This window comes from Empidonax traillii, unplaced genomic scaffold, assembly GCF_003031625.1.
Source record: "Empidonax traillii isolate 1590-97213 ecotype Southwest subspecies unplaced genomic scaffold, ASM303162v1 scaffold90:size2128546, whole genome shotgun sequence".
Classification (NCBI taxonomy): Eukaryota; Metazoa; Chordata; class Aves; order Passeriformes; family Tyrannidae; genus Empidonax; species Empidonax traillii.
The window spans coordinates 300,284-328,213 of NW_020955283.1; the positions used below are offsets into that span (position 1 = coordinate 300,284).

General features: G+C 37.6%; 1 protein-coding gene across 2 annotated transcripts in view; it reads right to left on the reverse strand.

Annotated features, from left to right (window-relative positions):
• The window catches only part of NEDD4 (neural precursor cell expressed, developmentally down-regulated 4, E3 ubiquitin protein ligase), a 52,872-nt gene that overhangs the window by 15,127 nt on the left and 9,815 nt on the right, over positions 1–27,930 (reverse strand). The window contains exons 2-11 of one of the 2 annotated variants that reach the window (XM_027881489.1): positions 27,262–27,335; positions 25,576–25,654; positions 24,353–24,391; positions 23,834–23,887; positions 4,999–5,049; positions 4,099–4,160; positions 2,193–2,295; positions 1,378–1,547; positions 729–846; positions 426–593 (exon numbers count right to left, since the gene is read on the reverse strand). In XM_027881489.1, the coding sequence (XP_027737290.1) occupies positions 426–593; positions 729–846; positions 1,378–1,547; positions 2,193–2,295; positions 4,099–4,160; positions 4,999–5,049; positions 23,834–23,887; positions 24,353–24,391; positions 25,576–25,654; positions 27,262–27,335 (918 nt within the window). Of the gene's footprint in view, positions 1–425; positions 594–728; positions 847–1,377; positions 1,548–2,192; positions 2,296–4,098; positions 4,161–4,998; positions 5,050–17,585; positions 19,425–23,833; positions 23,888–24,352; positions 24,392–25,575; positions 25,655–27,261; positions 27,336–27,930 lie in introns of those variants that run through there. The other variant, XM_027881488.1, reaches the window with a different exon arrangement.

Genomic DNA, 27,930 nt, shown 5'->3' on the forward strand with positions numbered 1-27,930 from the left:
GCAGCCCAATCACAAAACCTCATCCCGATATTCACAATGAAAAGTTATCTATCTTAAGACTTGCTGTAGTGGGAAAAGTCACCCATACAGCACAGTTCCTTTAGAAATAAGCTGTCAGGATATACACAGCTTTCTTCATCCCTAGTTTTGACATTGGACTAAGAGGTAGATTTACAGACTGAAAAATAGCCTGTTTTAACCTCAGGTAGAAATTCATATAAGCAAAGTAGGAAAGAATAAAATGCTTGTTTAGCTGGGTTTCTATAGTAAAAATACTATTCTTAAAATCCCTGCATTCGAGATAAAATTAAAAATTGTTAAATTAAATATTTATAGATCTAATTCTACCACTAGCAACATTTTGTGCAAAATATTGTAGACATTTCTACACTAGAAAACAAGAAAACACAAGAAAAATCATTTACAGTGTGGGCTGCTGACTGGCCAGTAGCTGAACTTCCAGAGGTAGTAAGTCTGTTACTCAATTCTTCTGCAAGATGAGTCTGTATGTCACAATTACTCTGCGAGAGAGGGATTTGAAGGTTCTGACTGCTATACATCGTTGCCTCGTCTTCAGTTATGATTTCCCAGCTCTTTAAAAAGAAAATAAAAACAAAATGTTTTTAGGAGGCAGTTTCAAGTTACAATGAGTTAAGACAAGCTCTTTGAGTAGATTAGATTAAAAAGCCACCTGCATTTGAGGAACATTTCGAGATGTGCTTTTTTACCTCGGGGGAATCTCTGTTGTCCACATTTTCTGTCTCCTCTGATATCTGTCGCCGGTGAGTGAACACGTGCTGGGCCTCCAGCTGCACACTGCCCAGATCTGCCACAGCCACGTTGTCCCTGGTGGGGTGGGAGGGCAGAACTCAGCACAGAGCAGCCACATTTATCTTTCAACAGAAAGCCAGGCTACCAGCAAAAATATATGCCAGTCACAGTTGTTCCAGCAGAAGAAAAAGGAACAGTCTGGACTATAAAACTTCATGGAAGCTGTTTAAAATGAGCAGCTTGTGTGTGAAGTGTAAGGTAAAATAAAGAACCAGGTAGCATTCCAGGGGGAAAAAAAATAACTGAGGAAGAATAGGGGAAGTAATTTAATGCAGTCCCTGATGGGAAGGAAGAACCAGGCTTAAAACTGAAAAATCTCCTTTCCAATACCGTAGTTATCTCTTTAATTGCAACCAGTTTCTATTTGGACACATAATTCCAGAGCAAAGGAAGTGCACAGTGCAGGTAAAATGACCTTCAGCCACTGACCACTGCACACAGGCTTGAAAGTTAATCTAGGGAAAGCTCTCCACTAATTCCCCTTGCTTTCAATGTAACCAGAGTGAACCAGGTACAAGACTGGAATTTTCAGGCCAAAACACATACTGAGCAGTTGGTCTTTTCCACTGTGTCCTTCTGAACTCATGATTGACGTAGTAGGTCCTGCCAAGGATGTCCTGCCTTTCTTCCCAGCCTGCAGGCAGTGGAGGAGGTTCCTGCTGCTGCTGTTGTGGCTGGCTCGCAGCATCTGGTTGGTCCAATATAATCCACCCAGGCTAAGAGATGTAACAAAGCACTTTTACTATTACCAAAGCTGGAAAAAATATCTCAATTTACTAAGCTGCCCCCCTCTTTTTAAGGTGTAGTTGCATTAAATCTTAAGCCAGTAAGTTTGGCTTAGTGTGTTCATTTCTCAAGAAGTGACAGGGCAAATTATGCATGCAGAAATCTTATTTTTTAACCCAAGTTCCTTAAACATATCAATATCAGAAGCTGTTATTCCAGGAAAATAAACAGCATGCATAGAATACATTAAGAAAAGTGGACAAATGTCATTTCATACATATGCTGCCAAGGTACTAAGCAAAGTTGGCAACACTGAATAGAGGTAAGTCTTTAAAAGAAATCCATTCATCTACACTGGATGTGCTTACAGAAGATTACATATATATATACACAGTAGTTAAAATCAAAATATCTCTATGAATTGGAGAGTTGAAATTCTAAAACCAGAAAGATGTTGTGTCTCTTTGCAGTTAAACAACATCAAACCTACAACAGAAACTAAGACTTACAATTTTATGTAAGATAAAAGCAATCACTTTTAACTGGTTTGTTTCTAAAACATTATTTATAGCTGACTTATATTTATAGTGATTCCTAACATTTGTTTTTCAGCAATAAACACGTTTTGTTCTCACCTCTAATTCTTCAGCCTGTTCTGTGGTTTCTTCTTCAGACCCATTGTTTTTAGGTAGGTAAGTCATTTTTAATCTAAGGTGGCCTTTAACTCTTGATTTATGGCTGCAGAAGAGAAAACAAAATGATCTGATCGTGCACTTGTGAAATTGTTCCCCGGAAACAAAATAGCTAAAAATGTGCAACCAGAGGATTATTCTTAAGTTTCTCCACACAAAGTTGCCTTTTCATAACTAAATGAGTTCTATTAATTAATTGAGTTCTACAATGGTATTGAATTTTTATATTATGCACCGAAACGGCAAAACTTTCTTTCCAACTCACTCTTCTAAAAACTTCCTTAGTATCCAAGGCATAACAATAAAGAACAAGAACATAAAGACAAGTTAATTCGTATATTTATAAGAACTCAACTGTGTGCAGACAAGCTGTCAAGCGTTATGTCAACCTGCAGAACTACTTTTCCTGACACTAACTTACAGCAAGCTCACACACTTCAGCATCTGCCTCTCTGTATTTGGCATAATACAACATCAGAAGCCTGAAAAAAGCATTTCCCCATGTTGATTTTATTTAGTATTTTGAATTGGTAAAGAAATCTGCCCAATTTTCTCATTTGTTTGACTGTTGGTGTAAAATAAATAAAAAAAAAGAGTCCTGAAAATATCACCAGTGAGTCAACTGGATACTCACCTCATCAAAATGGGAAAAAAAACCAAAAACAGATCACAAAGGTCTAATGTTTATTTAGGTCTGAGAAAAGCCCATACCCATTTGAAAGAGGAAGTCACCAACTCTCTTTCCAATGCAAAGAGTAAAAGTCATGCTTTTCAGGTATTGGGAAGGTAGTGACCTTACTCTTAATATTCCTGTCTAAGTAAATGCAAATTTGAGCAGAATCGAAGCACATGCATTAGCAATACTAAAGCATCTAAAAGTTACCCTAAGATTTCAAGGCAGAAAAGCGCCTGAACCTGTGGCAGAATCTCTGTAATGCACTGCCAAATTCATGTGGTAGCCACTAGCAGAAGAGGTCAGGTACTTGACTAAAAAACAATTGAAGTTGATTCATGTAGAGACAATAAATATTCTTCATTCATTTGCAGATTAGGAAATGTTAAATTCAGAAAAATAGGAGGCCAAATTGAAGTTTGATATTTGATAACTCTTTCAGAACCATTTACCTACAAAAAAATCAAGAAGTGTAAAATACTTTAAAAATACTTCTGGCTGAGGAAGCTCTATAGATCTCACATATTCTGCTGTTATTTCTAAATTGGAACCTACTAACTGAAAAATACTGACATGCATTTGATGTATTTTATTTCTAAATACGAATTTCTTAAAAATTGCTCAGATTTAGGTTAAGAGGCTGCATTTTAAAAATAAACATGAAATGCTTAACATTAATATCAGTGTCCAAATGCTACTGATCATTTAGAAATTCCTTGTCTTTTTTTAACATAGGCCTTCCTAAATGTTTAGCAGCTTTTCAGTGTCACTTTTTATATGTTTATTATAAAGGTCACATGAAATTGTTCACATGAAAGAGGTAAACAAAAGAGACAGGAAGGCAGGAAACAACTTTAAGTTGAAAAGGGATATATGGGTTAATGCACAACATTGGTCTCCATTTTCACTGTGCAGTGAAACAGTAAACTGGTCAGATGAAGTTACAACGCAAATGATATCATGGCCTGAAGAAAGATTATTTATTCTTACCAAATAATCTGTAAGTATTTAAACAAATTCTGACTTTTTAGTAGAATCACAGTATCTTACAAATGGACGCTCAAATTTCTTTGATGAAAAGAGACAAATTTAGACAATGTTTACATATTTACAACTAATTACACAACAGCGTTGTTTAGATATGAAAGTTAGAATTTCCATTTGCTATTTACTAACCTTCTTGGATGAAGAACAAAATCCTTAAACGTATATGGTCTCTCCATACTTGGATTTTCTGTCTGGAATAAGACAAGGTTTTTCAAGATAAATCTTTATCAAGCACTTGGATTTAAAGAAAACTATCACAAACTTCCAGGTAATTTCTTTAAAGGCCTTATTTTAAAATTTAAATTACAGGTTCAGGTACAGTAACAGCAATACCAGTTTTAATCTTAGTAATAAGCCTAATGTTCTGGTTCAAGAAAAAAAAAGTTACCTTTCAGTGTCTATGCATACTAGAGAATGAAACAAAAACTGCTCTTGCAAAGGTTTTGCCATGATTACTATTCTGTCTTTAAAACACTTGCTGACAAACCTGTTAGTATCTACTACTGTTTTGAAACCTCAGAAGAAAATGAAAAAGCTTATTTGTTTCAATGTTCTTGGTGATTTTTTTTTTAAAACTAATCATGTGCTTTGCAAAAGGAATATAAAAACCAGAAAAAACACATCCAAAGCAATACTAGTTCTATTTCCCACTTACCCTTTTTTGTATCTGGTTATCTGAATAAGAAACATTAAGAGTAAATTTACAGACTTTAAAGCAAATATTTTAAGAAATTACTATAACTACAATCTCTTATGTTTAAGACTGTTAATCTGTGAAAAAGCTAAATGGACTCCTAACTCTTGTAGCAGCAATATCTAAACCCAAGGTAACCTACATTTAAAAATAAATATCAACTCTGAAAAACCTTTAACAAATCCACAAAATAAAACAGAGAACCCACAGAGCAGGAGAACTTAATCACTTGTATTATCAGGACAGTTCACTTCCTTAGATGACTAACACAGCGCATGCAGAAATATTTATTCCCTATCACAGTCGTAAAACACAAGCAACCAAAAAATACAAACCGGTAGCTGATAAAGAGGAATATCCACTTGTCCAAGAAAATCATCTCGAGTCTACAGAAAACAAAAACAAATAAAAACCACAAAAAGTTGAAAGCTGCAAAGTGTTTTTAAAACAATGTCCCGACACCCTGATAGCACAGCGATGCTCTCTAAGAACCTGAAGGTACCTTGAAATCACAGGCAATAAAAGTTGTTCTGTACAGAACAATTCCTGATTGACTCAAAGCCTGGGACAGTTCTGCTTTCTTCAAAATGAATTTTGAGGGAGCTGGGGGTGAAGATTTAGACTGTTTATTAAATAATACAGACTAATGTTAAAAAAACCCAGGAGAGTTGTTCAGCATCCCCAGCAAAAAGATCATCCTAAAGAACCCTCCATGTAAGAGCACCTGACAATGTCTATTAGCCCAGGTAGCTGTTTAAAAGAGGCAAAACAGGCATGTATAAACATGCTTTTTCTTTTCCAAATAATACAGCTACTGTCAAAGATAATGTGAAGCAAAAGTTTAATCTGTGGTAAGTGCTTAGAAAGTTGTAGCAATTCTAGTGGTCCCAAGTCCAGCAGCAGGAGCTGGAAGTTTGGCATCAAAATCTGTTATAACTATAGAAAATTACCTTTTGTCTACACACATTGCAGAGTTTAGTTTTAACAAGTACTATCTGAAAGATTCTGCCCTGAGTTGGATGTCTGGACTGTCTGACTATGACCAGACTACGAAAGCAGCAGCTTCACAGCTTGATTCCCTCCTGTGCTGCTGGACCAGGGCAGACCGACAATGCACACTTGTCACTGTCCAGTTTACTACTGATCACTGATTTCTGCTTGCCAAAGAAATGAACACTTTAGTAATCCACATAGGTAATTTCAATATTAAGCAATAATAACCACCAAAGTACTGTCCTTGACTTCTTGCAGATTTACTGGAGCATGTGCTGAGTTGCTTCTAATTCATTCGTGATTTGAAACCCTTTGCAAACCTCTACAAAAGCAGGAAAATGTATTATATGGGTCATTTCACACGAAGACAAATCCCTGCCTGTGTGCTAAAATCAGGACAGCACAAAATCTTTTGAAGGTATATATAAACATATGGCATTTTAAAGAAAACCTCCCTGTAAGAAGACGAGACTTTTTCGCATTGACTGAGTAAGGAGCTGTGAAAGTCTTACACGCTGCGGCCTGTGCAGCCTCTGGAATTTTAGGCTTCCTGATTTTTCCAGCTAACAAAAGATCCAGTGCCTATTCTTTCCTAAACGTGTTGCTGCACCCCAAGTTTTTATTCCAACTCATCACCCCAGGATTTTGATGGTGTTTGCCCATAAAACTTCCCCACTGCAAGGCTCTGCATGTTGCTGACATCTATTCCCTTCATCTCAGGGCAAAGTCGTCTGTTTCACCTTCCTTCTAGTACAATTATATTTTAATTTTCAATGCCAGTGTTTTACAAGATTAACAACTCCAGTCCAATTCTATCCATTTGTTGGTCCCATTGACAGCATTCTCCATTCAAACAGCCCTGACATTAAAGGCTACAGGTATTTCCTGAAGATGTTCTTTCTCCCTTAATGATTCTGGTACCTTTGTTCTTTAGATCTGTTGCCCTAAGTTGGACCATTTCATCTTCAAATCACACATATATATGGAGAATCATTTTGCCTCCAATTTTTGGACCTCCAAAAAGCACAATTACAGCTGCAGACTTGTCATAGGTGATATCATGCTAGAAATTTAGAGATACATAACTTCAAATTCAATCTGCTGCACGTAGGTCTTACGTTCAGATTTGAAGGGGAGGAAAGCAAAAATAAATACAAAACACCCAACTTTTTGCTTCACAAACTTCTTTGAGATAGAAAGCCATAACAGGTTTTCATAACTGAAGAGTCTGAGGTTTCCCTGCACTACTGAAGCAAAGCTTTCTGTACTGTTATAGACCACAGGTTTCTGGAAAAAAATAGCTATCATTTTTGCCTATGAGGTTCTTTTTGAAATGGTACAGCACATACCTTAGACATGTTAAAACGCTTCGTATTTGTAAAGTTCTTGGCAATCCTCAAGTGGAACATGCCTTCCAAATAAATTATTGGAATGTGGGACAAAAGTTTTCTCTATTTTAGAAAACCTCAGAACACTGTGTTTGTTACCAGCATAATTTGAGTACGGGTTCCTGTTATTCACTTTATTATTCTGCTGCTTTTCCTGCTATTTTTAGCAGAGCTAGCCTCAATAACCAACCCTTTAACAGTACTTTCTCCTCCAGCTAGAGAGTAAAATCCTCCAGTGGTGATTTACCTCCAAACAACTACTAGATAAATCAGAGAGCGGGAACAACCTTCAGCAATGTGCCCCACCACAGCAAGCTGAGTAACTGCCTTCAAAGAAGTGCCAAAGAAGTTTCAAAACACACATGGCACACATGAACAACTAAATGCCAACGGAGCTGAAACTGTTTGGATCTCTGTTTCATGAGAGCAGGCACGACAGACAAGTGGGTCAGTTGTTCTTGTCAACTTCTGATTTCTTAACAGCCACAGAACTCAAACTTTTGCTTGCCAAACCGTAAGTGCATAAACCTCAATTAATGTTATAGTACACCAACAGAGAGGCCTTGTATTTCACTGATTCACTGGTTTAGTCTATAGAAAGTTATTAAAAACATGTGAGGACAGACAGCTGCTGCACACAATGCATTTAAAGAACTCCAGTGCAAAAGCGAGCATTCAAAGAAAAGCACCAAAAGAAAACAACCCAGTCCAAAACCTATTTTCATTTACTGTATTAATATATATTTAATAAGCTTTAACAATTAGGATTTTGGACTTTTTTTTCCTGCAATTCCCATCAGAAATTGGATAGAAGCAGATTTAACAGACATGCTTATCTGGGTCAGATGCTTAAGAGCAGTACTGAGAACATTACCCATAATTTATCAGGTTTGAAGACAGTTAACTGAATTTAAGCCTTTTTTAATTGCTGGATTCTCCACACAGCCTTTTGAAACAGTTCTTGTACGAGGCCAGGGCATTGAAATAACAGGTATTTTCTCTACCAACTTTAGTGACAAATGTTATGTGGTATTGGTGCATGAATTAGAATCCAAGTATATTCCCAGTCTTTTTCTGACTAAACAGGCACCTAGTTGTGCACATGTTGGTCTTTGCACAGAAATCTACAGCTGTATGGCAAAATGTGAAAGCATACAGCTTTTATTGGAGGGAATGTAAGTATCAATTCAGATTGAAAAAACAAACACTGATCTGGACTATTGCTGCTTAAGAAAACAAGAGCTCAATAGATCCCTTATAAAACCAACATTCTTCTTGCTTAAACACCCAAACATTAACATTAGTTACAAGCTTGATGAGAATGAAAAAAAACTTGCCTGAGCTACACTAGCAACTTCAAGTATTTTTCTTTTCATGCTGCGCTGAGTATATTATTTGGTTCTCTTGAACTCTAAATCGAGAGAAGTGAGCTTTTCTTCCTTCCAGCAAATACTGCCAGCATATGCTATTCATCAGGGGAAAGCAACAGTTTCAAAAAAGCAAAATTCAATTATCACGTTAAGATTGTACCAAATTCATATATTCCAAAAGTAATGGCTTTTCTATCTTGCAAAGCACTAAATACTTGACTGCAAGCAATTCATCGCAGTCCTAGTCTCTGGTATTTTGAAGGGGGAGAGGTAGATGGTGAGGGGACTATTTTTTATAATGACATGCAGGCATTTCTTTTGAGTTGGCATCACTGACAATGAGATATAAGACTCCCTAGCATTTTCAAACTAGAGAAAATACACACTGTTAGATCAAGGGTTATTACACAACATGTGTTCCTGCAGGACCTCCAGCCCTTCTGATTGTTTCAACAGCAAGGTGTCAGCACAACATGCCTCAGCAGTTTTACCATCTGCTTAACAGAGAGAATTTAGAAATGCCACTGAAGTTATTTTCACTAATTCTCCCTTGTTTCCAAAGATATTTTCAGAGAACTACTTATCTAAGACCAGAGAAAGTGTCATCTGTTTCTCCATTTACAGCTTGCACATTTTATACAGAACCATAATCTTACTGCTTTCTTAGTTCATATTTAGTCTACAGTAATCTTATAACAACATTCCTTATTAGTCCACTCAATGTATGCTGCTTTGAGAACTTGTGCTTAAAAGTTCATTAACAAAGCAAATTAAGGTAGTTTTTTTTTTCGTACAAGACTTCATTTTCACATAGGCCACAGGAAGGCATAAAGTTGTCTAACATAACCAAAGCATACTGCAGCACAACATAAACAAAGACCATGTCAAAAGCCGTTAATGCATTGGTTTTATTCATCAGGAATTTGAGTTCCTTTGGTTTATGTACAGATGTGCCAAATAAGTTACCATATAAAAAGCAGAAATATTACATTTTATGAAAAGTCAGGAGTCAATCCAGATTTGTCTTGTGTTAAACCTGCCAATACTCACCACAAAAAAATTCAGAAAACAGTACCAAATATTTAATCAGGTACTATTTCAACAACTCATTCCCGACATCAAGTCAGTTATCTTCACAGTAGCTGCATTTATTTGTGCAAGTGTTTGTGCCAAATCTTAAGACTTCAAAAAAAGTTTGAAAAACAAACTCTTGTAGTAACAATTCCAGGTGCACTTTTACCTTCACCATTGAACACTATAAAGCTTAATACACTCTAAAAAGTGTAAAACCCTATCAAATGTTAAAACTGTATGTGTAATTTGCTCCCTGAGAAAACCACAGATAAATCAGATAGTGCAGATGTTTACCACATTGGCTAATTAATACACTCAGTTGAAGCGCTTGATACAGGCAGTCAACTTTTTGCTTCTCAGAGCAAGAGGGAACAAACAGAATTAAAAAACCCAACAAACTACTTGTCCCCAAAAGGCAGACAGACAATTGGAGCATCTCTGCATCACGGTCTCACTAATGGGAAGCTAATTTGCTCCAGTACATTGTCACCCAAAGGCACAAAGGCTGAGCCTGGATGCTGCTTTCCAGCCCTAAATCAAATCAGTTGGCCAAGGCTGCCCAGGTCCCTGACTGCCTCAAAGGACAGGAACCCATGGCAGGGCTGGATGGAGGCTGAACAGCCCCCCCTGCTCCGAAGTTACTCCATCCGTTTCCAAAAGCATTCTTAAGTCCACTGTCCACTCTGGACTTCCCTGCACCCATCACACAGCCAGTGGCCACCGCCAGCCACGCTGCAGTTTCCCATGCTATTCCACACTCCACAACAGTCCTCAGCCACCACTGACTAGAACAGGAGCCCCAAGTCCTACCTATTGACCTCTCCCTGCTCCAAGCCTAAACCTGCTGCTGTCAAGCCCAAATGCAGACACGTGACCTGGCCAGAGCAGAACTTTGTGGTTTGGTTTGTCTTAAGCTCTGCTATGCTCAAGTTATAAATCCTACCTGTCCAAAACCAGTCTGTGTGAACTGACCTTGGAAGCTCAACCTCTAATGGCACAAGGTAACTGCAACACAAATAATCCAACTACAATTACTTTTCCAACAAAACTGTATCGCAATTTATTTCAGACAAGCACAATGACATTACTGAACTTACATTACAATTCCCACATTAGATGTGGCTTTACTGGCCTGTAATCTGTCAAATGTTAACCACTTTAGTTTTCTCATTTAGAAACTAAATATTTGTCCCAATTTGAGTTTATTAAAAACAATGATGAATACAATAACTGGTTAAGGGTAGAAACTCTATTAAAAAATAAATAACATTCATAATAAATTCTGGAAACCCTTTTCCTTTAAAAAGCCCTCATGCTTTCACATTACTGAAAAGGGCCCTCTCCCTTATGCTCAGAAAATCACTGATTGCCAGAGAAATCATCTAGGTCTAAAAGAATCCAGTTCTATGTTTCTTCCCACATTCCTCTCACTGAGTAGCTGGAGTGTGCCATTTGCATTTTAATACGCCCTAACTTCAATGACTCCGATTCAAGTTTGTATGTAATTTCAGCCAGGAACTTGCTGATGTCCTTCTCTAAATTCTGTTTGCTTATGTTACAGTTGACACAGCTGAAGGCAGCCCAAGGGCTCAATAATTGCATCTGTAGACTTTCTGATTTGTTGTAAACTATCATGACAAGAAAAAAAGAGTGATGCATTCTCTTGATACAGAGATGATTATAGACCCATAAACTAACACTGAAATGAACTACAAACATTTTGCTGGCTGCATTCCCAAATCAGCATGTTCTGTTTGTCACAGAAAGTGAGGAAAAAAGTTCACTTGAAACAGAGACACTTAATAGATACGCAGGGCAGTCCCCTTCAGATGAGGGTGAAAGTCAGTCGTAAGCAAATGACTCTCCTGAAAAGGCCAGTTGGTTTTGCTTACTTGCTCAATCTGTGAAATTCATCCACTTCTGGAAGATGAGAAAACACGTGTCAGAACACAGAAGAACACCCTGAGCCCAGGGTGAAGGGAGAGTATTTCTACCACTTTGATCCTATGTGGCTTAAGGGCTGAGCAGGCACCAAAGAGCCTGGGAGTCAGATTAACGCTCTGCCTACTCTTGTATCCTTTCCCTGTAATGGCCAAGAGCAAATGCTGAAGGAATAGTAAAACCAGCAGTTAAGAATAGTACTTCCTTTGATATAACCCCCAGTTTCTAATGAGTAAGTGGTCATGGACCTTTTTATCCTGATGTCAAACTACATATTGAGAATGTAATACTCTTTGATGGACCTTCAACTTCTCTAAGCTCTTCTTAAAATCCATTTCTACTTTTGGTACACACATCTTCAGACAGTGAGCTCAGCAACACATAAGAGCATACTTGTTTTGTAAGAGTGGAGTGGAATCTCTGTTCAAATTTACCTCCCCTGAACTATAGTTTTATTAACTCCCTTTATACCACCTTTTTTTTTTTCAAAGTTGAAAAGCTCCTGATCCACTTAGTGCCTCTCCTCACATAAAACTCATCCCAATCTTGTGACCCTTAACTGATATTTTTTGAGTTCTGTTATACATGCTTCCTGAAAAAAGGATGACCAGAAACATGCATGCCATGCACCTCTGTGGATTTGTACAACTCCATTACGGTGGTTTTAGATTTCTTAGTTTATTTCTTCACTAATAAATCCTAACCTTTTTATTTGCCTTTCAACTGTCAACAAGATCTGAGCTGACATTTTCAGCGAGTCTCTCCCCACGACACAAACTATTTCCTGACCAGTATAAGAGACCATCACCACACAAGTATCATCAGCTGTTTTCCTCTGTGTGTAATGCTTGGCATTTTTCAACAGTGATTTTCAAATTTTCTACTGTTTAGTCACTCCGTAGCATGAGATTTTGTGCAACTTTTGAGGTGGCAATTTAATCCTCACTTTTCTTTCTTGTATTTTAGTTGCCATCAATGAGGAAGCTTTTTTCTGCACTTAAAGAGTATGTTTCAGTACTTCTGCTAAGGGTTCTTGTAGAGTAATTTTAAAAGTGCCCTGCATTAACCAGCTCACCCATCTTCACATGTCATTGCTCAGTTTGGTTTGTAAGATGAAACTTCCTTTTATGAAAGCAGTGCTCAGTCTCCTCCTTGTAGACACCAAATGTCATTTAGCTACTGGATCTATTGCATGTATTCTTGCTTCCATACCAGCCTGTTGCATTAGCCTGTAATTCCCCTTTTGGTCATTTCGAAATATTGCCATACCACTTACTCCCTTCCTTCAGTAAGACAATCTAATAGATTAAAGATTATTTGTTGTAGGTAGTATTTCAAACATTTTATAGCTGAGCTTCGTGACAATTACTGGGAGAACACCTGCAGGTACAATTAGTTTTGTATGTTCTATCCTATAATGCTTGCAAAGACTGTGATTTCTACATCACCATAACATTTTCCAAGAAATTTTTTGTTTAACCCAAAGTGTTGATCTGATTTCTCACAGGAGGCAAAAAGAACGTACCATCCAAAAAAAAAAAAAATTAAATTATAGCCACAATCATGGTCTCATATCTGAAAGCCTGAAAGTCCTTTAGCTAGTCAGGAGTAAAGGAAGAATATCTCTAGCCTGGCTGGTGAAAAAGTTTTACTTTAACACATTCTTATATCTATACTAAGTCTCAAGAGACAGAATAACCATAGCTTGTGGCTCCATTAAAGAAACCACAGCATCAATGCTTCCCACTCTCTCGTGGTAGATTAAAAGGACATGAATCAGCCTGAAGGCTGGATAATTACATATTTACATAAGCTGTTTCAGAAGGTTTGCTCTGCATGGTTTTGCAGTTTTGGTTTCCCCATTTGCTGGCAGGCTCAGTTCAACTGCAGACTATTAACAGAACGAGGCTCATCATAATTTGTACAGAGCACAATCAAACAGAACTTCTCCTTATTATGTATGTGCAGTGTTTCCTGGGGACTACAAAGTGCTAGAACTTGCATAAACTGGTTTATTCAAATATCTGCTGCAGTCCAGACACTGTTCCTCAGAGCATGATCATATTCTGAAGGTTACTTATGGTTCACTGTTGTTAAATACAACTTGCTAAAACTGACAATGAATAATTTTAGGGATGGAACTCTTACCAAATAAGATTATTTGATTGCTTACTTTGCTAATCCATCGATGTAGCAACCATTCACAGTGAGGCTGTAAGATTTATCACATCCTTTGTGTGCAATCTTTTTGCTCCCTGAATAAGATCAAAAGCTAAATCATGCAAAAGGGCAGAGAGGAAGGTGTAATGGAAACTCTGCACTTAAGCAAGATGAAAAATAGAAGAAATAACTACATACTATTAAAGCACTACAGGTGATTGTTACATAAAGGATGAAAGTAGGAAATCCCCTACAACTAACTATAAATTGCTTATTATTGTGCTTAACACTGTCTTCCCTTCAATGCTTTGATGCATAGTTCAACTGATTTGTCTGAGACACAACACATATACTCTTCTGTGATTTAAGTCTAACATAGTTGTCACCACGATTCCTCAGGAAGATCCCACCTAATTTTCAACCCCAACTCTCCCTGAGTGAGCTGACAGACCATGACACAGCAATGCGCCAGAGACACAGTCCTGTAACCTGATCCTTCAAGATATGCAACCCTGAACAATATGGGAGCTCTTAATGGTGAGGTTATTCCAGCACAGCAGCACAAAGCAGTGTCTTTTGCTTCACCAGCCCCTTTCCCACCTCACTTCCCTGCACAGATCTGGGACACTGATGCACATGCAGCCCCTTTGCCCAATATGCAAAGATGGAGCTAAGCCACAGCTGTCCTTCCCTTCTCTTGGCACTTCTCCCTGCTCAGATCCCTGTTCTCTGTGAAGGAGTTTTGTTAGGACAGAAGCTCTCAGAGAGAGAAGGCAACCTCAGGCTACTCAGTGCTAACCTGTGGTGCAGCATTTATCTGGGGGGGCACGATCTTCCAGACACAGCTTCTGGTCTCCTCAGCACGTTCAGATCAGCTGGGAAGTAAGTTAGTCAAGAGAGAAACCTTTGCACAAAGCCCCCTCAAATTACTGTTTCACTAAATTTAAATTTAGTACAGCAAGGTTCAAATAGCATCTCCTTTTATGAATACAAAAGGCAAAGTTCCAGAATCTTGGGGAAAAAAGATCGTGAGTTACAACTAAGGGTTTCCTTTACATGAATCTGACAGAAAACCATTGGCTTGTTTTATACCACCTCTGAAAGTTTTGTTGCTTCAAAATGTGTATTTCAATAACTAGAGACAAAATAACTAGAGACAAGTAAAATGACTTGTCAACAGAAGCACAAGAATAAAATTATTCCCTTAATTGTGTAAGAAATTATTGTAAAGATATACAGCTGCTGAAACAGATTTGCATGTACATTTACAATAATCACATTATCCAATTGGGAGTGATAGCGTAGAGGAAGGAATAGTTGATGTCACCAGGGATGTCAGCACGATATTGTACTAATGGAAGAGATTAACACAGCTTTTTTTTTTTTTTTAGAACTTTGTTTATAGTCTACAAGAACTGGAACTGTAGTCACTGTTTCTGCCTTTCTCTGCACCTCACAGATTTTACGTATGTTCAGTGACAAGTAACCTGTTCCCTTACTCACTCCCACCCTCCCAATCCACACCTGGCATGTCAAAGTGCTTTAGCTGCAGATTTATTTCTACCCTGAGCAAGAGACAGATGCATTAAAAAAAAACCAAAAAACATTAAAAGCAAAAATACAAAGTCAAGGACAACCTTCAATGCTGCAACCATGGACTACCTCTTCCTCCTGTTTCACATAAATGAAATTCCACTCCCTGCTGCAGAACCTATTCACTAAGTCTCCAATGAAAATCAGCAGTGGTACATGGGCCATCACCATTCCCCATTTTTCAACCTAATTAAAAATAATCCAAGGCCAGTCGTCATAGAAATGGTGTTATGATTTTTTTTTTTTAAGTCAGCCTTTAACAAGCTGTTGATTATGGAAAGCAGGAAATGTGATCCGAGGTGGCTGAAGGCTGGTAGCAAGGCACAGAAGAAAAGAATGCACAGACCTTTTGGCTGCTCCAGCCTCTGCAGGCTCTGACCACAGCAGTGATTTGATTTCATGCCTGCTCTGCACAGATAGCTGACATTACTAAATGCTACTCCAATATCAACTTGTTAAATTTGAACCCAGACCCAGCATATCAATATACTAGGCCAGACTAACTGGAGTCAAGGGAAATATTTTGGGAGTTGTTTATTTTTAAATGAGTCACAATATACCATGATAATTAACTGCACTATGCAATTAAGTGACTGCCACAGAATCTCTTATATTGCTCACAAAGACTAAGAGGAAATACAATTGTATTTTCCTATTTTATTCTAGTGAATTGCTGAACTGTTGTAAGGTCAACTATGGTTTTTGCTTAGTTTGGTGGGGGAAGCTTTTACATTTTTTATAACACATTTTATAGGATATTATAAAAACTGAAAAGGGCCATTTGAGGACTGCTGTACCTGTTGTTGCATAAGAGAATCTGAAACAACTGTAGTGCCATAAAACCTTTAGTGCCTAGTTTCCTGATGTCAGAGATCTTTTTAATTTGTATGTAGACATGAAAGTGCAAGATAACTACAACAATTTTGGATTCAGACTCTTTTTTTACCCTATTTTTTATTTTTAAAATTGTCTCTCTCATCTTCTATTCAAATGATGAAATCTTAAGGATTCAGGAGGCTTAAAACACGCTGCCTCAATAACACAGTAAAACTGCCACATGCTATAAAGACAAGTCTCAGATTTTGTGTCAATCCATTGTAAACATCACTCCTGGGAACCAAAACAAACTATTGTCAGTCCAGTGTCCCAGAAGATGTTCTGGAAATGTCACTTAATGTGTCTAATCCTGAACCTGGATTCTATCTAAACAGATTTTATTGAAATTCATCCAGTATTAAATTATATAACATCTTTTATAGCAACTGCCATTAAACACAGAGGCAGTGCAAGTTAATGAGAAATGTACTTGAAGTGCATGATTCAACATTTTTTTCCCCACAATATACTTTAAAAATAGTCTTACTAGTTTAGAAGAGGACTGTCATAACTATAGATCTTTGTCATAAAGCCTTTTGCTTAAACAGCAGGTTAGCTAAATGGTAGCAGTGTCAAATCATAGAGAATGAGATCATAAAACAAATTTAGTACCCATCAATTGTTGCACTTTTACCAGTATTCATAATTAAAACTAATATAATATTCAGATTATTTAAGTCTTCACAATGCTATTTAAACAAGTCTTAAAATCCACCTTTCATGTGGCTTATGCTTTACTAACAATATAAACTGCCTTAAGAGTTAATAAGTGCAAACACTTCTGTCATTTAGCTGGACATGAATTTCATTACAAAAAAATACATGTATTTAATATAAGCCTTCTAGACCCAAGTACTACAATTTGAACAGCAATGTTGTTGGGAGAGGTTTTAAGTTACAGTGTACTGCTCAGGCTGGACTAGTGGTTGGAAGGAGGAAAAAAAAAAAGGGAGAGGAAACTCTGAAAATTCCTGTGGTTCAGGGTGTATACAGAAACAAATGGTATTTACAGTTTCTCTGCTCAAATATTACTTATCTTTAATTCTAAATACAGCAAACTCTTCTGTAAAATAAAGCCTATATGAAATAAATCTAAAACACTACAGTAATCCACCCACTGTATATGCAAACTTTGGTAATTACTATTCATTTAATGAGAAGTCACATGTTTAAAACTACAAAACTTAATTTGAAGCTTCAATAACTCCCATGTCTAGATAACTAGAAAAGAAAATCCCTTTGAGTTCAAGTAAACAGGAAATTATTGTTTATAATATATTAGATACAGGTATTTCACTGTAAGACCTAATCACCTCTGCTCCTGTATGTACCAAATTTTAAGAAACAAATTTAAACACCAATTTTTACAGACAACACAAAAATTAACTTCCTAATGGTGACAATTTGACACCATTAGGAAATTCTGAAACCACTGCACTTGAATCTAAACTGCAAACTCTTATTATTTTCCAGCTATATTCCAGCTGTAAAATTGTGTCACAGTTCCCTATAAACCAGGACACTCACCTTATGGGGCCTCCACAAAGAAGTGCTAGACATTTCCTTTTTAGAGGTTCCATATCTTTTCTTAACACCAGTTGTTTTTCCTTCATTCCCAGGTTTGAATTGTATGTGCAACTGAGACGTCCTTGCACTGTGACACTTGTATTTAAGGCTGGATAAGCAGCAAGAAACTTTTTGACGTGATCCTTCCAAGGAAACACTTCTTTGCAAAACATGGTGAGTTCTGTTCATCTGAACATTCGGTCTTTCTAGTTCACTTATACTAATCTGATATTCTGAATCTATTTTTGAGGGCAGACAAGCAGATGTGCTACGTTCCAGTCTTAAATGAGGGTATTTTGCACCGGAGTTCAGATTTAACTCTGGACTGCAAGAGCCATTAACCACCTCACTGCTCGATGCAAATGGTCTTTGGCTGAGATGAACTGAAACGCACGAGAAGCCATCAGACACCTCTTCACAAGTTGTCTGCTCAGAACCACTCAAAGTTTGACTTTTGTCCTGTAATGATGGATTCAAATAAAGCGGTCGGATGTCTCTGACTTCGCCAGCAGAGCAAACTGTTTTAGACAGTCTAAGCCCATTGACTGCTGTTGAAAGGAATCCCTTGGAAGTGGTTGGATCTTCTTTTTGTGCCAGCTCATTAGGAGAAATAATTAGCCTGTGAGACGTTTGATACATGCCTCTATGTGGTGGTTGACCTGAGCTTACTGGAGAAGCTGGAGGAGTGCTGGAAGGACTCCTAGGGAAAATAACCAGTGATGAACAACGCCGCAACGGAATTTTCGTTTTCTTCCTCACCGACAAAGCATCTTGGTCAAAAGTAGTGCTACTTCTACACAGAGTTTCCTGAGATGAGGTGCTCCTGTAGGGATTACATTTGTTTGCAGTGCTTCTATATGAAGAATCACCATGTACAACACTGCTACAGAAAGTGCTGTCACTTGTCCAAAGGGTGCCACTGCCACTGTCACTGATGACACTGTTACTATAGGAACCTCCATCACTTGTGGTACTTGCACATGATCCGTAGTCACTGCCAGCACTGCTAAAGGATCCACTGTCACTTGCTGCAATACTGCTGAGGCTGCCTTTGCACAGAGAGGCACTGCTCAGGAGGCTGTCATTAGATCGATGATCGACCACAATCCGAGCACCGCAATTCCCTTCATTACCAATTCCAAGGAATGAAGTGTCTTCTCCAGTAGCTAAGGCATCACCAAAGCGAGAACAACCACTGTGCTTTCTAGACTGCAGGGAAATGTGCAGCGAACTGCTCTTTTTTATTTGCAATGAAGAAATAGCTGGTTTTGTCTCCTGATTAATGACTTGTTGCACTACAGGTGCATAAGCAACTCGCCTGGGAGTCAGTTTCACTTGTGTAACATTAGGTGCAGAATTCTGTGATTTTTTGAAGTACATACAACTATTACTGTCCAAAACATCTTCTGAGGTCTCTGATAATGGATCTGTGTTGCTTCTTTGGGTAGCAAAATGCAATCTTAACCGCCGTGCCATTTGTTCTCATTTCCACGCATGTTAGCAAATGAAAACCACAAAGATCCTTCAGCAGAAAGGCTACAGGCAGCTGCACAGAACCCAGAGCTAGTACATCCAAACAGTAAAAGCCCATAAAAGCTGCAGTCTTTGTCCTAATTTCTACAAGATACTAGCATTTAAAAAAAAAAAGTACCTCTCGAAATGTCAGCCATTCCTTGAACTGCAGTTTCTGGACCGGCGCTGATTGCTGGCAGTCAGAGAGCACTCATTTAAAAAGCACTTACGTTCCAACGACCTCGGCTGCGACACACTGACAAACACCACTGACCTTGTTTCAATTATACCTTCTGTAATTTACATAAATGAACACAATAATAAGCTTCCAGAAGTTCCAAGTTTAACACAGCAACGCCGGCTGCGGCTGCACGAGCTGAGTCAATGTGTCCGTACTTTCCTCAGCAGCGTATGACTACTAATATTTTTACCCATAGGTTTAGAATTACAGGAAGTTGGTAGGAATGAAGTCCCATATAATTGAGTATCAAGTCCAGGATTGAATTTCCAAATAGTAACCATGCTAGCAAACTGCTGAAGTCTGAATTATGCATAAACCAGCGAAATAAGCCTCCTCCTCGCTTTAAGAAAAAGTTTTTCTGCACTGTTAAAAAAAAAAACTCGAAAGGAATCTGGCATTATCTCACAATCCACATGCTGCTAAGCAATCGCACTTTCTACAGATTTGCACACAGCAGAACCCTCTCCTGTCTATTAACTCATAATTTTCAATGAGGTGCAACTGAACTGGAGCAATAGAAAGTTATTTTGGTTAATAATTTGGCATTCATTTTCAGCCAACCATGTTAACCTTCTATTTCTATTTTGACCTTTTCAAACTACAGCTGTTAAAAGGTAGAAAAAATCCAATTACTCTTACAGAGTGAACTACCTCATCCTGTTTGCTGGAAGCCCACAAGAAGGAGACATTCATTAGGGTTCAGTATGGTTTGCAGATATATGACCAGCTACACAAACTTTAGAACACTGAGCTAAGTATGCACAGAGATAAACAGCATTACCAAACACTACTACAGGAGAAAGGTATTCTGTATAATTATACACAAACTGTCTCATACATTCATAGCTAATTAGTATTTTTTTTTACTTTTAATTTTTTAAAATAAAATGATCAGCATGTCAAGAAGTTAATACGAACTGTCAACTCTTACAAAAGCAACGGGGTTGAGAATGCCTACAAAATGTTTCACTGGCTCATATAACTGAGAAGGTCCTTTGCTGGCACCTAGTGGGGCTTTCGAAAAAAGACAATCTCAAATCTTATTGTTGGGTGGGATTTTCTGTTGTGGGTTTTATTTTAAAAAACACAAGACATTTGGCTATGAATGTACTTTTGAATACATAAGCCACATATGATGCAGCACTGAACACGACTGCACTGACATGAAACTACTTAGTGCTGCTGAAAAAGTACAAACAGAAGAGAACAGTAGGCCATTTATACTTTTATAGGTCATACTACTTGGAGTTTTTTCTGCTTCATATTTATTTAACCTTTACTGTATTTTAAGCTAGAAGGCAGTAAAATTAACATTTATACCTCCTTCCCAAAAAAGAGCCAAGAATCAAATTCACAGTACCTTGTTTGCAAGCAACAAATTTATTTAACCTTTACTGTATTTTAAGCTAGAAGGCAGTAAAATTAACATTTATACCTCCTTCCCAAAAAAGAGCCAAGAATCAAATTCACAGTACCTTGTTTGCAAGCAACAAATTTGTTTTCTAATTATACTCCAGGACTTACTTAACCTCCGTTACCTGAATTCCATTATTAGAATGAGCAATAAATGAATACTGGCTTATTCATAAAAAGCCAACAAATACAACACTTCACTTATTTCATTATGCTTAACCAACAGGACTTTTCTAATGTTATAGTTTGGTGGGGGACTGGGATGGGGAGAAAAGAGGAAAGAAACATAAAAGATTCTTTTGATCAGTTTCAAAAAAAAAAAAAAAGTTACATTTGAACTTCAAGCAATATATTTAAACAAACAAACCCCCTCCACCAAAACCAGCAAGAAGCCACCCTAAGATATGTGAGTGAAGAGTAAAAAGTGCCTTTCTTAAGGCTCCTTTACTCCCCAAAAACAAATGTACAGGTATAGCCAGCCAACTACAGCTTCCTTAGGCAACATAAAATGGCTTTTAAAATGCAAACCTCAACCTTGCTGAATTAAAGTTGACATAAAAATAAAATTAAAATTAATAATTTTTTTTAAATACCTATAGTTCCATTCAAATCTTCTTCAGTATCAGTAACAGATCTAGGCACTTTGTTTGTAATCTACATAGCTGTGACAATTTACTGCAAGACAGAAAGAGAGCAAAAAGTCATCTAGTCCCTTCAGTGATTTATCTCCTAAGTGATCTCACTGTCCTTCTTGCCAGATTTTTCTAATGTGTTTTTCAAAACAACCATAATTAAAGACTCCACAAACTGCTCAAGCCCTTTATTCTACTCAGGGTTTGCACCAAGTCAGAAGAACAAACCAGATTTAGTGCTCCCTTACCAAATCCAAGACAAGTGATCTTTGAAAAGTTTTAAAGCTATTACAGAAAGCTTTTAAAACTGACTGTTGGTGATATAACCAATAAGCAAGACTTTGAATTTAAGCCAACACTGAAGGAAAGTTTCGAGGCTGGCTTTCAAGAAAACAACTTTTCTTAAAAACAAAAAACAGAGATTTCAGCTTTCTGTTTATCCTCAAAAGTTACAGGAAGTAAAAGCAATTGGGATAAAATTTTCTACAGAGGAAATTATCCATGGGGAGGACAGTCTCACAAACGTAAGAATATTTCAGTTTTATCAGCCAGCTCACATCTAGAGTTTAAACAGTCATTCAACAGGAAGATGAAAGAACATTGAAGCCCACTAAATTAATGAAAAATTAAACAACTTTTGATCAGAGATGCTTAGCAAGGCACCTGTGGTTTTTGACATGTGAGAAAGAATGAATTAATAGAAGCGGGAGAGCTTGTCAATGCTAAACAATCACAGCTATGGCAACAATTTGTCTTACTTAAACCAGCTCAAGACACCTGGGATAAAAACACAGTGTTTCTGAGAGAAAGCTAAAGAGAAACAGCGAGATGGCCTGTTCCATTCACCAAATGAGGAGATGGATATGATGAAAAATATAGGGGGGGGTTACTGTAGAACTATCCAGTGACTGATGAGGTCACGATGCCTCTAAGTACAATCACACATGGGAAACAAAGCACCATTTCCTAGCTGATGCCAACAAAAGGTTTAATTGCTTCTTCTCACATAGAGAAATAGTCCAACAACTTATCTACTCTAGATTAGAGAAAGAATGCAAGGGAATTCTCTTGGTGGAAGCCACAAAGAAAACAGTGCCCTTCTCCCAGAAAAATGAGGAATCTGACTTTCTAATCGTGCCTCGAGGCTTCCAGGCGGTGGCAGTAACGTTCCAGCGAGGTATCCCGATGGACAAAGCACTTGGACCTCTCGAGGGATACACTGCAGCCCACAACAATGTCGAGACGAAAATCTGAGCGTCCTGACAAACCAGATTTAACCACCTGTGTAAACCACAAACGCTGGTGATTCCTTTTAACATTGCTTTTAAAATAAATCAAAGTGTCACCATATTTGAAATACTTGGGACAGGTAATACCCCCAGCTAAGAAGTAAATGAGTTTGGGGACTGTGTAATGCCTACGAGCAAGAAACAACCCTCCTCTTTCTTAAATCTAATTATTCTAGACAGTTTGTACTTATGTTTACATACATTTTCACTCTTCCCAATTTCAGCAGAGCAGCACCTCCACAAAAGATACAATGGATTACTGAACATATGCAGAAAGCTTTAGGGGAAAAAATAATGTTTTTCATGGCCAGCACACTACTCAAGCACAAAGCACAAAGAGACCCTTTATAACAGCTATTCAGAAGGAAACTGTGTTAGGAGTGCAAGAGCACTCAGTCCCTCCTATGAGCTTCAAACTACTGCTGAAGGAAAAGGAATCTATTCCAGTGAGAAGCAATGCCTGTGAAATGGATGTGTCATAATTGTACAGCTACAAGCTTGCTCATTCACAATAAAACACACAGACAGAAGGACAGGTAAGCAGACACCTTCACAGACAAAATGAGAGCTTAGTCAGAGGAGAAATTTGGATTTTGCTGAGACAAATGCACAAGCTATTCCTGCCTCACCAATGCCCTGCCATTCAGACACCTATTTACAGGATCACAGCCCACTTCTTGAACATTCCAAAGAAAACGCAGACATGCTTTCTTTTGTGCTACTCCTCACACACTGAAGAACCTTCTCACACCACACAGAGGTACCTACATTACCAACACTGCTTTGTTTGAGGGAAAAAATAAACATCCAGTTTTGGAGCTTTCAGTATCACCAAAGAATGCGGCCACGTCAGGTGAACTATAACACACCATAACTATAACAGAATGATGCTCTCATGAGTTAAAACACATTAGAAGTTTAGAGTAATAATGTTACTGCTTCAGAACTGCACAAAGTGTGGTAACATCAGATAAATAAATGAACCAGGTCTGTCTTCAGTGTTAGGTTTCACTACAGAGGTTAAGGTTGTTTGGTGTAGGATTTTTATCCACGTCAAATCCTGGTGAACTCACTTTCACTCATCTCTTTAATACATCGCAATATTAACATGCAAAGACCTACCAAACGGTTTTCATCAAATACTTCAAAAAGGAGTCTGTGTTTCTGAGGATTAACCTGGGAAAAAGAAGTACAGTAACAGTTAATATATGAACTGAATTCCAGCATTTTTCTTCCAGCAAAATCTCCATGTCTACACAGGAGGAAAGAAATACCTAAGATTGATATTAACAGCAAATCTACACCTTGCTGCCATTTTATTGCACAACACATTTCTATCAGAACCAATAAACCACGACTGGTGTTATCCCAAACTGCTTCAACATTCCATGTGCAGGTTTTTAAACATCCACAGAACGAAGAACACAATATCAAGACTGAAAATGTAACATTTCTATTAGTCCAAGAGTTGACAACTTTATTAGTAAGGAAAGCAGTTTGTGAGCCTTTTAGAACATTAATTACAGAGTTATTTCTGAATTAAGGAAGGCGTTCTCAAGTAGAGAGAACAGCCAGTACTTTTTTCTCAATGTGTTATCATAATGTCCAACAGATAATAAGTCTGTAAACAAGATCACTTACTCTAAATAAGAGTTCTTCATTCCACTTTGGATTTATGGACTACGTAGGAAGGAAGAAAAAAGAAAAAAGGAAGAGAGCATTAGTTTTACTGACAATTCCACATTGCTGCCTTTTTTTGGTATTTGACACATTTTATCCCATGTAACAAATCCACTTCAGAACAAAATACAAAAGCTTCAACTGATATTGCAGGTAAAAGTCAGAGGAGTCTTGTGCTGTTTAATACAGTGCAGAATGGAGCCAGTTTATGCAAGTATTCTCAGATTTCGCCTATGCCATGGATGCACAGAAGGTGCATGAGACAGTCATGAAAAGTTAATTTATGGTATGCCTCTTCAGGAATAATCACTGCCTTCTTCTCAGTCCAATACCCACATTACTTACATGCAAACTCGTGTTAATCCTGAGATTATGAACTCTTAGCAAATGCCAAATCTCTAACCAATGTAATCTAGACAGATCAGGCACAGGCAGGCCAAACACATCAAGGCCAAACCTGCTCAACTAAACACATCTTTCAACTGTGAATATTTTTAAAATACTAGAGCTAGTTTAGCTATGATGAGAGTTTAATGTAAAAATTATCAACACGAAGGGAAAAATGCATGAGTGATCCCATAACATAAATCACAGACACCATCCTAAAGCAACAATTTGGAAGAGTGCTTTCCCTCTCATGAATACAGATCTTCATTTGTAGTTAATCTAAGATAAATTAGCAGTACTAAGACTGACCTTTTTCCAGCAGATATTCTGGAAAAACAAGTCCTATCATGATTCAGGTGATTGGTGCAATTTGATAAGTAAACACAACAAACCATGTTATTGTTTTTAACATTAAAAAAAGATAAAAGTTGTATTAAAATAAAGATAAAAGAAAGAGAGACTTTTTTATATCAATAAAGATCTTGGAAAATCAGAACAATCCAGCATTTCTATTAACAATGTGGTTTTGAATCAGTACTCACCTTATATTCCTTAGTTTTTCCTCTACCTTTCAACAAATTTATTAAAGACAAAATAGAAAAACAATGCCATGAACAGAGAAACAGAGGAGGTCATGGAACATTCCTTTCCCTACGTCCATTCCCTCGAATGACATATTAATTCTCCTATTTCCTGTAGTATTAACTTTTCCTCTAGAGTGTGATTTAAAAACGAAAAAAAACCCACAACACAATACCACAAAACCCAAACCCACCACACCCACAAAGATAACTAACCTTTCTGATAGTTTTTGTCTGAACACTGGTAAGGACTCCATTCCCTGGTTCATACACTGTCACCTTCACATATGGGTCACTGGGAGGGGGGGAAAGAGAAAAGATAAGCATGGTGCTGTATGGCCTTTGTGGTCAGCATTGTTAGCAGTCAAGTTTTAAAAGGCTTAAATTAACAGAAGCTATGAAACTGGGAGTTACAAGTACTTTATGAACACCATATGCATTTGTAATTACAATTATTTCCTAAACAGTTTTAGAGATAAAACTGATCTAAACACTGTTACTGATTATACCAGCTATGCCATTTTATATTCTATATATCACTACAATTTGATTCCCTGTCCTCTTTCAGTTATTTCAGGAGAACAGACTTAATAAATTTTCTCACATTCCAAAGAGACATTAATGAAAAAAATCAATTGTGATTGAAAAAGCTTGAAGTATTAAATATCTTGTTTTTAACACTTTAGAACCCCTGGAATTTGAGGTACTTCCTTGAACATGCAATGTTTTTACTAAATGTTCTATCAGTTTCACAGAGTTTTTCAGTTACTGAACATGTCCTAATATGATTGCCTAAATGTCCTACAACCTTTTCCCTTCCTGTGGTACAAAAAAACCCAATAGATTTTATGAATATCTACTTTCCATAAACAGAGTTAAGACATAACTGATCAAACAGACTAGTAACAAAAGGTGACCAAACTGTCTGCCATACAGCAGAAGAGCTGTATGGTTTTCACATATTGAAGTTATGATGAGAAGACCTGACCTGTTTTTGATTGAAGCAATAAAAAAAATTAAAATAAAATAAAAAAATGGCACATGAACAAAAAAATTGGAGAGAGACTGTCTGGCTTTGAGGAAAATATGAATATCAGAAGAGGATTTTTTTCTAATGCTATATTGACGTCACATGTGGTAATTTTGTTAGTGCTAAAATAACAACATTCCTGCACACAGGCCAAAGCAGGGACAGAACTAGTACTAAATCCATCAGTACTTCTCCAGACCCTCTGTACAGGGGCCAGAAGCAAAAGTGGCTTTAGTCCAAACTGCTTTCTGCCACTTGCCAACTCCACAAGATCCTACAAAGCATTTCAGCTACCAATTCAGAAGCCTGATCTTTCCTTTGCTAAATGTTAACCCACCTTGATTGTTTCTTTTCTTATATGGATTAACTTTTTCATCAGTACATATTCAGAACCTGCAGTCAGTCCTGAGTCTACCACATCTCTAGAACTGGTGGATGCTGTTCCTCTGCACACAAACTGAGTTGAAATAGTCCTGTTGCTACCGGTGTTTAGTGTTGTGTTCATTCCAAGTCTTTAAAGCACAGCTGAGAAAATTTTGACCATAAGTAAACTCTTGTTATTTTAGTTGCAGTCCACATGAAGTAAAATACATACATGGATCCATCCTCCACAGCAAAACTGTTTTACCATGCAGAGAATGAAACATTCCCACACTTTGTTTTGCAAATGCATAAGATCTGTCCAAGGGAGTCTTGGACAAGAAAACAGGTATCTTCATATCATCTCCAATAATTTTATAAAGTTACCAGTTAAAACAGCTCTGATTTTTTTTTTCCCCCAGACGTACGGCAGGATTTACTAAGAATTAAAAAGCAGTAGAAAGAAAACAAAGAAGCAGCTGTCCCTTAATACATTAACAAGATATTCTTACCTGGCTCCTAAGAGATCCTTCTTGGCCAGGCCAATGCCAGCTATAACCTTCACTCTGACGATTCGTGTGTTCTCCTTAAACACAAAGTAACATATTCAAGTTGCATTCAGATTTATTTTTCAGATCTATTTTTAATTTATAAAGCTAAAAGCAATTATTGGCATAATTTTGAATTTGCACTGAAAACTGTAGACTAAGTGATGCAATTACTTTGTCTGATAGAAACTGCTCTATCAGTAGCAAATTTAGTCTACCTTTACCCCTTGTAGAATCTGATCACCATCATACTCTCATCTGATAATAGACACAGAATTCAAAAAAATGTTAATAGAGTAGGGCTTTGGGTTTTTTAAATAATTTAGTTTCTTGGCATTCTAGAGGAGAGGGCTTTTGTTTTGAGTTAAAATCCCACAGGACATCTGACCTAGCAAACAGCTGTTCCCGCCAGCCTTCTTTCCCAAATTCCCAATTGTTGCAGCAGTGGCAGCCATTCCTTTCCCCAGGGAGCCTTGCAATACCCTTGGACTGGAAGCAGCATTGACACACTGCAGGGCACACCCAGGGCAATGGTAAGGACAAGCTGCTATTGCCAGAGCCAGAGCCCGGCAACTTCCACTGCTCCCAAGTGCCCACAGGAACGCGACCACCTGGGAACAATTTCCACCAGCA